Genomic DNA, 15,922 nt, shown 5'->3' on the forward strand with positions numbered 1-15,922 from the left:
CCACCTCACCCACACCACTGCTACCCCCAACCACCCCACTTACCCCCTCCCAATTCTAGTTCATATATTTTATTTTACTTTTTTTTTTAAAAAATCATTAAAAAAAAAATTCCTTACCCACAACCACCCACCCCACACCAATTTTACACACAAATTTTTCATGTTTTATAAAAGTAAAACAACCGGGGTTTTGAGAAGGGGGGGGGGGGTGGGATGGTGTAAAAAAAATAAAAATAAAAAGTCTATTTGAAAAAAAAAATGTGAAGAGGTGGTGGGGTGTTGGGGTGGTAGAGGGGTAGTGGGTGGGGGTGGTGTGCATGGAGTGGTTGGGGTTCGGTCGAGTGTGGTGGTTGGTGGAATGTCACTTGTGGACTTGCTTTCCCTAGTTTCATTAGGAAAGTCATTTTCCTCATTTTTAAAGAACTTGTTTTTTAAAGAAAATATTTCCAACGAACATGAGAAAATTGAAAAACCATACCGAACACACCCTAAATGGTGTACATCCTCTAAGTTTTTACATATGAAAAGATATATTAGAGCTAAAATAATCCAATATTAGGAGTTATTAGTTAACGGAAGAGCATTTATATCTTTGTGATTGGTGGTGCGAAATGTAATTAACATTTTAAATTTAAGAATTCAATAATTAATGAAATTCAATCAACCACTTTATTATAATTTTAATTTTTCCAATGGTGTAGCAGTACGTAGAACAAAACATCAAAGAGCAAACTCGGGCTTGGCTCGGCCCAACTTGAGCTCGGTGATACTTGGACAAAGCTTAGTTGAGCTCGGCTCGGTATTGAAAGACGGAAATATTGATGAATATCTCTCCCCTTTTAAAATATAATGAAATAATTAATGTTAATAATATACAAAAACTTAAATACATTTATAATAGCTAAAATGCTCAGTCATATTATTAATGCCAAGAGCCTTTTTCTTTTTTGGTCTTTTTATTTATTTGTATTTATACTTATTTAGTGGCTTCAAACTTCTAAACCTTTCCAAATTCTTCATCAATATTCATTGATCTTCTAGATAATATTTTTTATATATAATATATGAAAGTATTTGTCTCCCTGTATATCTCCTTTTTCATATATTTTTTTTAGTTAAATACCATTAAGCAAAGCTTAGTGGATAATTTATTAATCAAATAATAAAAAGAAGCCCCACTATCTTCATGCAACACATAACATTAAAAAGGGGAAAGGGGATCAGGTCATAACAACAAAACCCTAAAATGTAGCCTAACAATCGTATATCTAGTGCTGGGTTTGAGCACTTCTCCACTTCCTAAGTTTTTGGGTTAATCAGAGGCACCACTTCCTTCAAACTCGTTGTCCTTCTAATTCCCACCAAAGAGAATTACAGAAAGCTGAAAAATGAAAAAAAAAAACTGTTTTTTGGCGCTTACATTTTTTCACAATTTTGGCTCCAAAATAATTTCAGGATAACCACCATATATATGAAAAAATAAACGAAGAAGTTACATTGGAAAGTGAAGCAGAACTTCTGCACCTGAGCAAGAAGACCAGGTATGTATCATTCCTCCTTTATCTTTAAACAAGATTAAATTGATAGTTATTTGTGACAATGATATCTTGAATGATTTGTTCATTGATTATTTGTTGAACATCCATTCATCTTGATTTATATTTGTCTCATATAATCAATCTAGAAGCTCGAGAAAATAAATTACTATAAGTTTTTGAAACAGAAAGACTCTACTTTACTGTGTAGACTACAGTTTCGTGCGGTGTGTATATTTACCGTTGGTGTGGCACATAACGAGTGAAGTATGACATTATTCAAGGCATCTATTGAAATAATTTCTCCTCTGTTTTGTTCATATTGGCGTTTTCCCCTCGGGTTTTGAGGGAAGGATTGATTGTGAAAACATGGTATTAAAGCATGTGTTTGTGTCAAATGATTAGAATTCGGATGGGTAATGACAAATTGAATCCGGATGAATCGAACCGATATCTTTTGAGATGAATATTTTGTAGTTTAATTAAATATTTTGTTGAAACCAATGGGTATTTCTTCACGAGGCTCAATATTTATCAGACCACAGCCTCTTGTTAACACTGTAACCTATATAAGTTTATGAAAAAGTTTCTGTGCTTTCACATTTGGAAATTTCCTGCATAAATATATCTTTGGTATGTTATACTGATTCTTTAGTACGCTAGTGATGCTTGAAAAATTCAATTAGTAATACAACAAGAAGACATTGAACTCTTCTTAATAAATGACGTGCGTGAGACTTTCCAGCTTCATGATTTATGTTCTTTCTGGATTTTCCTTTAGTTATCAGTGATTTGGTGCTTTTATATAACTACTGATTTGTTAATCCAGTTTACATCTTATGAACATACTAAAATTAGATATTGTGTTTTGTAGAATTTTGCAAATCAATGGCACCAGGAGGATGTATCTTCAAACAAACTACACTTACAGGGGAAACTATTCAAGCTACTCAATCCCCGGATGAATCAAATAACCTTACTCCCGCTGTTAATACAGGTAATACGTTTTATTATATTAGTTAGAATTAAATTATTTAGTTATTGGCCAAATTGGAATAAAAGCATTAACCTTTGAAACTTTCATTTATGTTAAACTAGTAAAGAAAGAGATAGACATTAGCTCAGTATTTGAGGATGGTGAGAGTGATATTGGGCAAACGAAGTACTAGGATAAATGAAGTTGATTCAGTTCACTCTAGCGAAAATCATTCAACCACGAATGATTGGAATGATAAGCAAGTTTTTTTTTTGGGTCAAATGTGTAAATATTATTCAACCAAATTGAGCATAATTACACTACTGGTCCTTTGTGACTCCAGGAACCAGTTCAAGGCAAGATTAAAATGAAAACTAAGCTGTATTACAAGGATTCCTATCTATAGCTATACAATGCTTTTAAGGATATGCTTGCACAGTATTCAATACTCCTGTCCATTTGTACTGTTTTTGTGCAGCGATAGGCAGTTCCTGTGCAATGTCCTTTAAGATGGTCATGCTGTCCCTCCTTTTTTGTTGGAACCTCCGACTATTTTTTATTTTTTTTTGGTAACTAACTTTCCATTAATCACCAAGTATTCATTACAAAACTGGTAGCAAGGCGATACCGCAGCCTGCTATCTCAAATAAATCTAACAGAACAAGAGCCTAAAAGTGAAACATAAGCTTTAAAATACAAGATTGTCTACTAAATTCCTAAGTCTCGGAGGAGCTCGAACACAGCATGTATATATAATTTCCTTTGCAATTTGTTCCCCTGTTTTGCTTTTGGCCTCAAATACTCGTTGGTTGCGTTCCATCCAAACCTTGTAGACTAACTCTGTATATAATAGTTTGAACAGTTGCGCTTCTTGTGATTGCCCTTTGACACTTCCAATGATCCACTGTTTATGTTGTTCCCAGGTGAGATTTTGTGGAGTAGTTTTGTTCATCCATCTTAGTACTCTATCCCATATGCATCTTGTCACCATACAGCAGCCAAACAAGTGTTCATTTGTCTCATCTTGTTGTAAACATATGCTACATTTTGTGTCTATATCCATGCCCCTTTTTACCAAACGATCAGCAGTTAATAGCTTCCCTGTACGTGAATCCACATAGTGAATAGATAAACAGTTGCAGCATATAACAACCCCAGTATATTATTCTTTGGCGACCTGTTATCAATTAGGAGTGGTAATTGAGAAACGAGGTTCGTTTACCTTCGATTATTTTGACAGGACAGTGAAATTCTTTTTGATACACAATGGAGCTTCTTTATAAGTGGAATATAGAAAATTTTAGAGCTAACATACTTAGAATTGGGGTTGTAATAGTGAAAGTACTAAATCTGTAATAATTATTTAGTGTACTCTTTCTTCTGTGTTCTTTAATTTTTTTCACCTCTCTTTCTTGCATTTCCGAATTTCTCAAATAATTCTTATGTTGATCTTGACTGTTATTTCAGTAATTCAATCATCAACCGATATGTTTTGCGGATTTAACTCATAAAGTTATCTGATGTTATTTCAACATTTTAAAAAGAAGTGCTTAATGATATCACCCTTTATCTTACATATTTTCTTAAAATGCAAGCCATTGGATATTTTGTGTGAGCAGTTGCGATTGATTTTGCTTTGTCAATATGCTATATAAGCTACATACGTGAGTCTAAGAAGTTGAAAATGTTGGCATAGATTACATGTAATAGTTTCTTCATGATAACTAGTGCTAGTTACACTTGGTTTATTCTTGACCGGCTCTCCTTTGCTCATCAGGGTATAAAAACCAGATATGTAAAGGTACCTACTTCGTCAATATGCACAATTTAAACCTTTTCCTTAATGGATAGTTGTTATGATCTACGCCTTTGGAATCCAACGACATTTTATGTAATCTGTGAAATTTATAATCACTGGGTATGATCTCAATGATCAAAGGAGATGCTATTAGCGGATTAGCTGTCCTATATTCTTGTTGTTTTGTCGATGAATTTCTTGACTTGGTTGTCTGTTAAAATAAATGAAGCAAAATTTTAAGTTGTTGCTTTCTTCATCCTGTGCGATACTCATATGTGGTATTTTGAACTGACTTTTTTCCTTCAGATGATTCCCCTAGGATCAGGAATGGTCGTGGCAAGACTAGAGGGAAAGGTCTTGAAAGGATGAGGAAGACTATGGGAAGCAAGATGAAAATTGAGATCCCAGTTGGTAAAGGGAGGCCAACTAAGCCAACTCAATCGGCAAAATTATCCAATGAACTAGGGATAATTGCTAGAAATTTTCTTTCGCTTCCAAACAAGTGGAAGGAACTCACAAGAGAGGACAAAGATGCAGCACTCATTAGATGCCACATAAGGATTCTATACTCTTGTAATTTTATTACATGGTAGTGATTATAGTGAATTCTCTTCTTTCGAGTATTGTTGTTACTCATTTATCTATTTATTTGATGAACTCATCGGCGATATCTATCTCCATCGAAATCTAGTAGTAAGTTCACTTATGTAACTGAAACAATTTTGGCCAAGAAATGGCCATAAACTGCTTCTATACAGTACAGTTTTTGCCTTGACTGCACTGCTGATATGGAACTGTGCATGCATAGCCTCTGTGTGTGAAAAACTGCTGCATACACAACCTTCCTTGTGGAAACAAATCAGTTGCATATTGATTTCTGCTCCTCTCCATAGCTACTTGCCTTGCATTATCCTCCAAATGATGACCCAAGTTTGATCCTTTGTTGCACCATTTCTTGTTGTCTTTCTAAGCTTAGCATAACCTTGCAAATGTTTTTTCCCTGATGTTGTTGCTGCAAATCCTCCTAGGCCTTGTGAAATTCTCCTGAGTAACATTTCTGATGGTATTTGCATATTTGATATTTCAAGTCTTTAGCCATATTGCATGAGTATACAGCAACTCTTGTGATTCCTTGCTTTTTCTGCTTAATAATAGCACCACTTGACCATCCTTAGCTGTATCAAAACCACTAAAACCAGTACTCTTCCTAAATTTGGCAATCTCTCAGCAGGTTAAGCACATAGTACTAACACCACACACTCAGAAAGAGCCAATAAATAGATTAAGTATGGCCTTCTGTTACTATGCCTGGCGTATCACTGTAGTTACTGCAGTTGTTGTAGTAGCACCAAGTTACATAGTATTGCCATTCAAGAAAACCATTACCCTTTCCATAAATTGGCGATCCCTCAGTAGGTTGAGCACCTAGTGCTAATACCACACATTGAGAGAAAGCCAATAAATGGATAAAGTATGGCTTAATAGTCATTTTCAACCACTTTGCAGATTTTAGAGTCTTGCAGAACAAAAAACCAGCAAAAGTGCAAGAGTTTCTGCACACTGCATATTTTTTATGAATCTGCAAAGTAATATGAACAAAAATACCACAGAAAGCTGCACCACATATACATATATTACTAAAATCTCATTAGTGCAATTTGTAGTAGTAATCATAGTGCTTAGTAAACCCCTATCATATTCAGCGCAGTTTGGATCAAGGACAATATAATAATAACCATTTATGAACAAGTATGATGTATGTAGTATTAGATCTGGTTTGAAACAAGATTGTACTAAATCCTTTCCTAGATAAGTAGGATCAGTGATACGAACATGCTTCAAATTTTCAGTTGGTCTATATACTTGAGTTTGAAGTTAACTAGTATATTAGCCGATGTTATGATTAGTTATTGTTTTAATATAAAAGGGATTTTTATTGTTTGTGTGTTTCTTCATAACATATCTGTTTTTTAGGAGAAGTTTGAAATTGATTTGGACAAGCATTACGTGAAAGATAGTGTTGAGGATATTCTAAAAAATAGAAGCCGACAATGGCGTTACAAGTTAAAACAACTATTTGAAGGAGCACGTTCCGAGGAAGAAGCTCGTAAAATTGAAGTGCCAGAGTTGACCCGAGAAAATTAGAATAAGCTTTGTGACATGTGGGCTGATCCAGCGCATAAGGTAATTTATATTCATGTTATTCTCCTTGTTGTTTAAGTTACATATATTTATATTTTCTTTGTAGAAACGATGCGAGATAAACATGGCCAATCGAGCTAAGCTTAAAATTAATCATTTTATGGGGTCAAAAGCGTTTGTACCTGCTCGTGCTGAACTTGTAAGTTATACCATTTTTGTTCTTCTTACTAACAATATTTTAGTTCTACATCATATTAATATTTTATTTTATAGGCTGAAAATGGAGTAGAGCCTGACAGAATCGAGTTCTACAAGAGTACTCATTACTCTACTGAAAAAGGATGGTCATCTCTAGAGGTTGAGACTAACTATGTAAGAAAATTATTATTTTAGTACCATAGCCATTGCATTTGTCCGGGTAAATATTCTTCAGAAGTTGTGTTTTCTTTCTTTTTGACTTAAAAATTGAGATTAGCCTTGAGTAATTCATAATAAGCTTTTTCTTGTGATTGGACTTTAAAATAATGAAAATTCCACTTTACAACATAAACAGCTACTCAAATCAATTCCCGAGCGAGTTTGGTGAATTCCATTTTACCAGGGGAATATTTATTTTGTTATAGTTTCCCAGAAAACTGATTTCCAATCTAGATGTTGCTGTGTTCGCTGGTAGAATTTGTGTCCTGTGTTGCTATTTGGTAGCGTGTTTTCGCTGCAATATAGTTGTATTTTCTGCTAGATTTATAATTAATTTAAATAATATTAATAGTCTTATGCAGAACAATATGAAATATTTGAAAGATATATATACTTCGGGAGAGCCAGGAGAGCCTTGCATGACTATTGATGAAATTATGGATACTACGCTTGGTACAAAATCGGGGTACATTGAAGGTCTCGGTTATGGTCCGAAACCTGATACTACAAGAGCCACACAAAGAAGAACGGCAGAATTAGAAGATTCCCTTAGAAAGACGAAAGAGGAAGCTGCTAGTGCCCAACATGATTTACAGAAACGATTAAATGCAGCTGAAATTGTGGTAGAGACCCAGCAGTCCAAGATAGAAACCCAGCAGTCCCAGATAGAAACCCAGCAGTCCCAGATACAAGCATTAAATTCTCAATTGGTTACTCTAGCAGCACGCCAAGAAGAAATGTTTAAAAAAATGCAACATTTTGTTAGCTCATCGCCATCAAGGTTAGAAATAGCACAACTTTACATGACAAGTTCTATTATAGTTCTTTTGTTATATATATCAATTAGAGTCCTACGTGTCTGATCCCATGTGTTAATTCTAGCAGCCATCTAACAGCCATTTTATTAGCATGAGTTTTGTTTCATTCAGTTTCTCTATTTCATTAAGAGAGATGTTTTCTATTTGACTGTGCTTTTGGTTTGGGATGCTTAGTGGTTTCTTGTTCAAGCTAGTTCTCATTTCTTGTCATTTGTGGTACTATTGTTGGCTGCCAGTTTTTTTCTTTTTAATTTTTTGGGTTGTTGGCCGCGACTTAGTATGCAGTCCTGGCAGTTTGAGTAACACTTCAATTTATAAACAAATGCTCTTATCTGTAACTGGCTCATGCATGGTTGGTCACTGTATATTCCTGGCGTCATTCAAATATACATCAGCGATTTCTATATCAATTTTGATATAATGGACTTCTCTTTTCTGGTTTTTATATTGGCATCTCAGTCTGCTTACAAAGCATTCTGGATATCATCTTATTTATAGTATTGCAGCATGATATTGTTCCAAATTGATAAACCCTTTTGATGATGAACTCTATTTAGCTTTGGATTGGGGATTTGAATTCTTCAACTACTACACTTTAAAGCTAATCTTAATTTTCTTTTCTCTCTTTTCCGCAGGTATTAAATGTGGGAATTGAATCAAGACTGATTGCAAGCTGAGTGTCACCACATTATTAGTATTTTGGAAAAAACTTGCACTATCTGTCTTATTTTAGGAGTAATATTTCGTATATTTCAGTTGAATTGGCACTTTGGAAGAAACTGTATTGTCTGTCTTAGTTTAGGAGTAATATTTAGTATATTTCAGTTGGATTTTCTTGTTATTAGACAATTTTACTTTTGTTTAGGAGTTTGTAAAGAGATATGATCTCAGTACAATTTTAGTTGTTCTTAATTGTATGATCATGGGTGAATTGTATTATTATCTGGTGTGTTTTATTATTTTATTTTCAATTTATGCAATTCTATTTTAAAAATTAATATCTACTAAATAATTAAACGTCATCGAATGTCTATAATTAGTGACAAATATTTTGTCATTAAAGGATTAATTTTTGGCGACGACTAAACTAAATTTTTCTAGACAAATATGTTTTCGTCACGAAACAAATTAGTTCGTCATAAGTTGACTAAATTTAGCGACAAAAATATATTTGTCCTAGTATCCTCCTTCTTATTGGATACGAATTAATGCTTTATGTTATGACAATTGTAATTGTCACTAATCATGACAATTTACAGTGACAATTTATTTTGTCAGCAAAAGCAATACTATTAGTGACGAGATGATAGATTTAACTACAAAATTGTAAACTTTGTTTATAACAACAAATCTGTCACTAATCTCTATACATTTAGGGACGAAACATTTTTTGTATATAAAAGGTAGTCTTTAGTGACGAAATTACATTATTTTAGCTACAAAATACATATATCTTTTGAGACAATTGATATCGTCACTGAACAAACTACATAGTTAGTGACAAGGTAGTTTCGTCGGTGTTAATAGCCTCTTTAGTGACAAAAACACACTATCAACTACGAAAATCTATCCTTTTTATGACAAATATGTTCGTCACAAATACTATGCATTTGGGGACGAAAGGAGGATTTCATAGTTAATAAACTTTATTTAGCGACGAAACATTAAGTTGTCTTTGTATACTTTTAGCGACCCGCTTTTAAGGACAAATGATTGACGAAATTGTTTTCATCACACAAGATTTTTGGTGACGAAATTATTTGTCCCTGATAATCGAATTTGTTGTAGTGTGTCATTATCCCTATCAAACTCAAAAGCACAACTAGCATTTTCGTTAAAACAACTTGGGGGAGGGGGAGCAAAATAATTGGGACAATCACCACAATGTCCACCTTGACCACCACATATATTACAAATATTTCCATCATAGGATTGAGACGGTGCACGCATCTCTCTCCCGGGAGCATTTTCACAATCTTGCCAAAAGTGGGGTCCTCCAAAATATGGACATGGGTCATCAAAATATGGATTGCAACCATCAAACCCATTTTCATTCCAAGATGCCATAGAGACAAAAGTAAAAATATAATAAAAACTAAACACAAAACATAGGAAAAAAAAATCACAAACACATTTTCACAAATATTCACAAGTTTGGATCAAAGCAAGTAAGCTAAAATCCCATAAGCTAAAATCCCATTGTTGCATCCGGTATTTTTGTATATTCGAAAAATTTGAGACAACTTGACTTGTAATGAATAAGGCCATATTTGGACCTTACTTGGTATGAATGTGTCGGTTATGAATACGTTGGTGTGGAATTATGAAAGGAGGCCAAGGGCAAAAATTGGAATTTTGGAAACTTGTTCCATGAATTACAATATTTATCCCAACAATTGGACTCAAAAAAAAAAAAATAAGGCCCAACAAAGGGAGGCCCAACCAGCCATGTACATTGACCCAAGTCCATGGAATTATTTTTTTCCATGTGATAAATTATCTTATAAGTCATCTATATCTATAGAACATTCAAGAGAAAACAAGAAAAACCAAGAGAAAAGAAAGAGAGGCAATTCGGGTAAGAGAAAGAGAGAAGAGAAAAAGAAAGAAAAATTCTTGGAGCCAATTCCTTTGGTTCAAAAATCCAATTCTTGTGGGATTATTACCAAGCTCAAGATTCTCTACAACTCGGTATAATTATTTTGGCCAAAAGGGTGACTTTGGTGGCTAGTGAAGAACTTGAGGAAAAGGTATGAATTAATTCATTTTCTTATGTTATGAAGTTTGGTTTATGTTGTAATATGTAGAATTGAGTAGAGTGTATGAAAATATGGAAGTTTGTAAAGTGGGTATGTTGTTTGGAAGTTGGCCGTGTGTATGCATATGTTGCATGTATATAATGACTTGAATTCATGTTGGAATCTAGTTGTGATTATGGTAGAAATTGCATTGGAAGTGAAAGTTGAATGAATTAGTGGAAGTTGGAAAATATAATGTGTGGCCGTGTGATGTAGGGGTTTGAAATGGAAATGGATTTGTTGTATTTAGTATGTTAATTGTGTTGTTGTGAAGTGAATGAAAGAATAATGGTTTTTGTTATCATGGAAAAAAAAAATGGTTGCTAAGTTGTTGTAGGAAATTATGCAAACTTATTGTAACCTATGTAAATATGGAAATGAAAGTAGTAAGAGGCAAATTATGATTATCATTGATGAAGTTGGAAGATAGAAATATATCATGAACATGCTTGCTAAAAGATTGGAAGTTGTGGGCGAATTAAGCTTTTGGTAGGAAACTTGTATATGGTATATACCCTATGTATATCTTGTGAAAATGGTATGATATGCCTCCGACGTATGTTGTAATGGCCTTGATAAGTGAGGAATATGAAAATGGTAAGATTGGTTTGAAAGGGTAAGGTCGGAATGGAAGATGTTATGTTATGCCGGAAAGATGGCTAGTTATGCCATATTATGTGTCTTGTAATGCTTGTTGTTGTTATTGATGTTGTTTCTGGGTTGCTGTGTTGATAAATTAAGCCGAGCTAAGTCTCGGGGATGATATATATATAGGGGAAATGCTGCCGAAATTTCGGTAGGCAATTATGTGATTAAGTATGGAATCTTAAAAGCTTGAATTTGACTTTTGGCAAACTTGACCATTTGTAGATTCTGGACGAAATTGGAAGTGAAGCTAAGCGAGTATAAGGCGTTATTGAGGTATGTAAAGCCTACCCCTTTATTCTTAGGCATGTTCTGAATGTAATAGGCTCGGCCGCGAGCCTTGAATACGACTCCGTTCCTCGGAATTCGAGATGGAAATCCGCTCCAATTCCTTCAGTACGATTGAAACCATTTCCTTATAAAGTGAACTTTTGTACGGAACTTTCCTAAACGGAGTCGGAATACTTCCAAATGATTATGGATGACCTCATAAGGTCTATTATCAGTAATTTATATATGTCGCCTCGGGCTGGTCAGAGGTGGGCCCACGGAGCCCCGATACCTCTTGTATGACCTAAATTGCCTTATTCCTGTCCGTTTTTCAAAAGTAACATCTGGACTATTATTCTGATCATGATATGACTATTTTTATATAAATCCTACGAAATGGTTTTGATATGTGGAAATTTGATTTCGGTGATAATCTGCCGTGCCTTCCCAAGTAGGATATAGGCGCATATTATGAACACTATCCGAATACTCTGATTTGACTCGCCATATGGCCTACCTCAATTTGATTGGGTCTGTATAATGATCTGTATGTATGTAGTTTCTCATTAATCAGTTCGTGCATGTGCTATGATTCTTTCGCCGGATCCCGGGCCGGTTTATATCGTGCGGATGGGCCGTCGAGTCCCTTGTCAGGGGCCGGGTCCCATGTATGAATTCCGAAGTATGATGTGTCCGGTTCCGGGGTACTATGGTATATGTCCGTCCCCGGTTACCGTGTATATGTTACGAAGTATGATGTGTCCGGTTTCCCGGTGTATGATCTGTCCCCGGGGTTACCGTGGTTATGATATGATGTGTTATGTGACGGAGATGTTCGAAGGTATGAAATCTTCTGAAATATGATATGTTGTGGCGCCAAAGGCAGGAGTGGCGACCACGTTCCTGTGCCCTATTATGATTGTGCCTGTCTGATTGGATTCTGATTCTGTCTGTCTGATTGGATTCTGATTCTGTCTGTCTGATTGGATTCTGATTCTGTCTGTCCGTATGGATTCTGATTTTGTCTGTCCGTATGGATTATTATTCTGTCTGTCCGTATGGATTATTATTCTGTCTGTCCGTATGGATTATGATTCCGTCTGTCCGTATGGATTGTGATTCTGCCCGTCCGTCTGGACCATGATTCTGTCCGTCCGTTTGATTTATGGTTTTGTCCGCTATATTTCTGTGCTTCCGGTTCAGACTATGATTATGTTTGTTATGTTTCTTCTTTACATACTTGGTACATTTTTCGTACTGACCCCCGGTTCTTCGGGGGCTGCGTTACATGCCCGCAGGTACAGACGCACCCGGTGATATGCCGCCAGTCTAGGGCTCAGATTCTGCTATTTTGAAGAGCTCCTTTGATCCGGAGTGAATATTTTTGGTATATATCTTCTGACACCTGTATATTCTGTATGTATGATAATTCTGGGTACGGCGGGGCCCTGTCCCGTCATATGACTCTGTATGTCTGTTAGAGGCCTGTAGATATGTATGTGGGTTACGGGTTACATCTGTTCAGGTAGGCGTGTACGATTTTGCGACTCTGTCCGTTATGTTAGCCTCATCGGCTTATGTGAAAGTTTCAGTATGCTTATGTACATATATAATTCCGAGCGCGCTGCATTTGTATTAGTTTGAATCTGAGAACGCTTATTCTGAATTTTCTGTCTGGCACGCCGATTCTATCAGGTAGGTACGTATGGGTATCCAGTTAGGATACCAGTCGCGGCCCACGGGGTTGGGTCGTGACAGAAGTGGTATCAGAGCGGTTAGTCCTCGGAATGTCTGCAGGCCGTGTCCGGTAGAGCCTTGTTTATCGGTGTGTTGTGCACCACATCTATAAACAGGATGCTACAGGGCATCTAGGATGTTACCCTTCTTTGGATCTTAGATCGTGCGATAGAACTGTATTAGTAGGATGATCCCTTCCTAACGATCTGTTATGTTTTCAGCGATGCCTCCGAGGAAAGCAACAGCTGCCCAGAAGGGCAAGGCGGGGGTTGAGGTAGGAGCAACCAGCCGGGCCCAGAAAGTAACTAGGGCCAGTGCGCGGTTAGCGCTTGAGGATGAGCCCCTGTCAGCCGGCTCTGTTACACCGCCCTTATCAGAGGAGATTGGAGCAGCAGCAGCTGCTCATCAGAGGGCGGCTCCACCGCGAGCTCCCGGGGTTCCAGTGCCCGAGCCTCCAGCTCCACAGCCAGGGGCGGAGGACAGGGCTATGCGAGATGCGGTTCAGTTATTGACCACACTGATGGCAGAGCAGGTTCGCAGGCATGGATTTTGGGGTGGTCGTGCGGACAGATATGAAAGCTCCAGGGCTCGTGAGTTCTTGACATGTAATCCTCCAGAATTCTCCGGGACAAAACCTGAAGACGACCCCCAGGAGTTTATCAGAAAGATGAAGAGCACGATACGGTTGATTAAGGCTTCGCCGACTGAGTCCGTCGAGTTGGCTTCGTATCGGTTATATGAGGTAGCGGCGAACTGGTATGAGTCCTGGCAGCTATCCAGGGGTGACGATGCTCCCCCAGCAGTATGGGTCGAGTTTACTAAGGTCTTTCTTGATCATTTTCTACCTCCAGAGCTACGGAGAGCCAGGGTTGATCAATTCTTGCATCTGAAACAGAACGGTAGAAGTGTTCGGGAGTATAGCCTTGAGTTCGACTCGTTGGCTAGGTATGCACCCGCTATAGTAGCCGAGATGGCCGATAGGGTGCAACGGTATGTGATGGGGCTAGACCCTTATTTGATCGATGGTTGCTTGGCGATGGCTTCTCAGCCAGGGATGCATGTTGCCCGGGTGCAGGCATACGCCCAGGGCATGGAGGACCGGCGTAGGGAACGTCGGCCTGATAGGGGTCATGACAGGAGCCAGCCTAAGAGAGCCAGATCGGCCGGGTACTCAGGGGGATTTCAGAGTGAGTTTTCTCAGCGGCAGGGTGACAGGTATTCGTCCCAGCCAGCACACAGTACGCCCCCACAGTTCTCGGGACAGAACTCCATGGCTTCGAGTTCGCAAGTAAATAGGAGTTTCAATCAGATGGGGCCATCCATACCTCGGTGTCCTTATTGCAGGAGGCGTCACCCTGGTGAGTGTTATCGTGCCACTGGTGCCTGCTTTTCTTATGGCCGACAAGGCCATACGATGAGAGAGTGTCCGTATAGGGGTGGTCCAGGTGGTTCAGCCCAGCTTACCGGGTCAGTTGTTGGCTCGTCTTCTCCTTCGGCAGCCATACGCCCCACGGGGCGAGGAGCACCAGCACCAGCGCCAGCACCAGCGAGTCGTGGTCGGGGGCGAGGCGCAGCTTCTGGTTACAGCAGTCCTTCGAACCGCGTATTTGCTTTGACCGGCCGGCAGGACCCAGGAGCATCTTCAAGTGCACACCCAGGTATGTTAGTGATCTGTTCTTGAGGGATATGTGTATGAATGGGTCTATACTTTATCATATTAGGTGATTTTCTTCTTCTAGGTATTAGTAAGAGTAAGATAATTGTCAACGTGATAGACACTGAGGATTCAAAAAGGCGATATGATAATGGTATGGTTTAGCCCGGGGCGGGACCCGCTAAGAGAGCTTTTCGAAAATTTATTAAGACCCCGATCTGCCCTAAATTATGTGACAAAGGTCGTGCGGGGCTGTCGACGAAATTATACCAGCCCTAACGCGTCAAAATGCATAAAAGTTTCGAGGTTAAGCGTGCTAAGGCCAGGGCAATTCTGGGATGAGTGACCCCCTGGGAAGGATACAAAAATTTTCATAAATGTAAGTATGATATATAAATGGAAATTTTGGGTAACCTAAAGGAAAGGAGGATGTGTGGAGTAACTAGTGCCCTTACAGGAGTCACGCAGAACGAGGCGGACTAAAGGGGCGAAAAGAAAAAGTGCAATACCGCTCGGGAAATTGAGCGAATTTGAATAACAGTCGGAGACGTTCGCAAGTAAGATATTAGTAAATGTATATGTATGTGTATGATTCTCGTCTGGTGATTATGTGGATCAAGAGCCGAGTCCCGGCGATTAATGTTATGATAGACGAAAGGTTTTACTAAACCGAATACATGAAACGAAGCGGAGACGAGGATACGAATGTTGTCAAAAATATATATAATAGATAAACTCCGGCTATGTTACCACTTAGTCTAGTGCGACGATATTTGGAAAAGAAAATAAGTATGGATAGTAGGAAAGATGAAGGATAAGAAATGTGAATAAGCAGAATCTTTGAAAGAGTCGATAAGCGACACGTAAGACGATTTGTATGACAACTTGGCGAACAAGTTTATGAATGAGTGAACAGGTTTCGATGAGATAATCGGTGATATAATTGTCGAGGTGAATAATGAAATGTCGACAAAAGGAAATTTTCGTAAATCACTGGAGCCTTAATAGAAGTGGTCTGATTCTAATCAAAACTCTATTTATTATACTTCTGCACCTCTGATTCTGATAAGGCTCTGTCTATTACGCCTCTATACTTCTGAATCCGATTACGTTTCTGTCTGATACACCTCTG

General features: G+C 37.8%; 2 protein-coding genes and 1 pseudogene across 3 annotated transcripts; all 3 read left to right on the top strand.

Moving 5' to 3' along the window:
- Positions 1–15,922, top strand: part of LOC132602333 (proline transporter 2-like) — a 38,465-nt pseudogene that overhangs the window by 17,024 nt on the left and 5,519 nt on the right.
- On the top strand, positions 1,233–4,917 carry LOC132601944 (uncharacterized). Of its 2 annotated transcripts, XM_060315010.1 has the most exons (3): positions 1,233–1,541; positions 2,410–2,532; positions 4,616–4,917. In XM_060315010.1, exons 2-3 carry the CDS (start codon positions 2,424–2,426, stop codon positions 4,900–4,902), a joined length of 396 nt encoding a protein of 131 aa, XP_060170993.1. In that variant the 5' UTR covers positions 1,233–1,541; positions 2,410–2,423; the 3' UTR covers positions 4,903–4,917. The 2 variants fall into 2 exon arrangements, with proteins under 2 accessions (XP_060170993.1, XP_060171041.1); XM_060315058.1 differs by lacking the exon at positions 1,233–1,541 and having other exon boundaries at positions 2,087–2,532.
- On the top strand, positions 7,241–8,617 carry LOC132602217 (uncharacterized). The gene is made up of 2 exons (XM_060315195.1): positions 7,241–7,649; positions 8,322–8,617. Exons 1-2 carry the CDS (start codon positions 7,288–7,290, stop codon positions 8,326–8,328), a joined length of 369 nt encoding a protein of 122 aa, XP_060171178.1. The 5' UTR covers positions 7,241–7,287; the 3' UTR covers positions 8,329–8,617.

Source organism: Lycium barbarum, chromosome 1 (assembly GCF_019175385.1).
Source record: "Lycium barbarum isolate Lr01 chromosome 1, ASM1917538v2, whole genome shotgun sequence".
Taxonomy (NCBI): Eukaryota; Viridiplantae; Streptophyta; class Magnoliopsida; order Solanales; family Solanaceae; genus Lycium; species Lycium barbarum.

Coding starts and splice junctions, on each gene's coding strand:
- LOC132601944 (XM_060315010.1), top strand. CDS start 2,424: ATGGCACCAGGAGGATGTATCTTCAAACAAACTACACTTACAGGGGAA. Junction 2,533..4,615: donor TACTCCCGCTGTTAATACAG/GTAATACGTTTT, acceptor TTTTTCCTTCAG/ATGATTCCCCTAGGATCAGG.
- LOC132602217 (XM_060315195.1), top strand. CDS start 7,288: ATGACTATTGATGAAATTATGGATACTACGCTTGGTACAAAATCGGGG.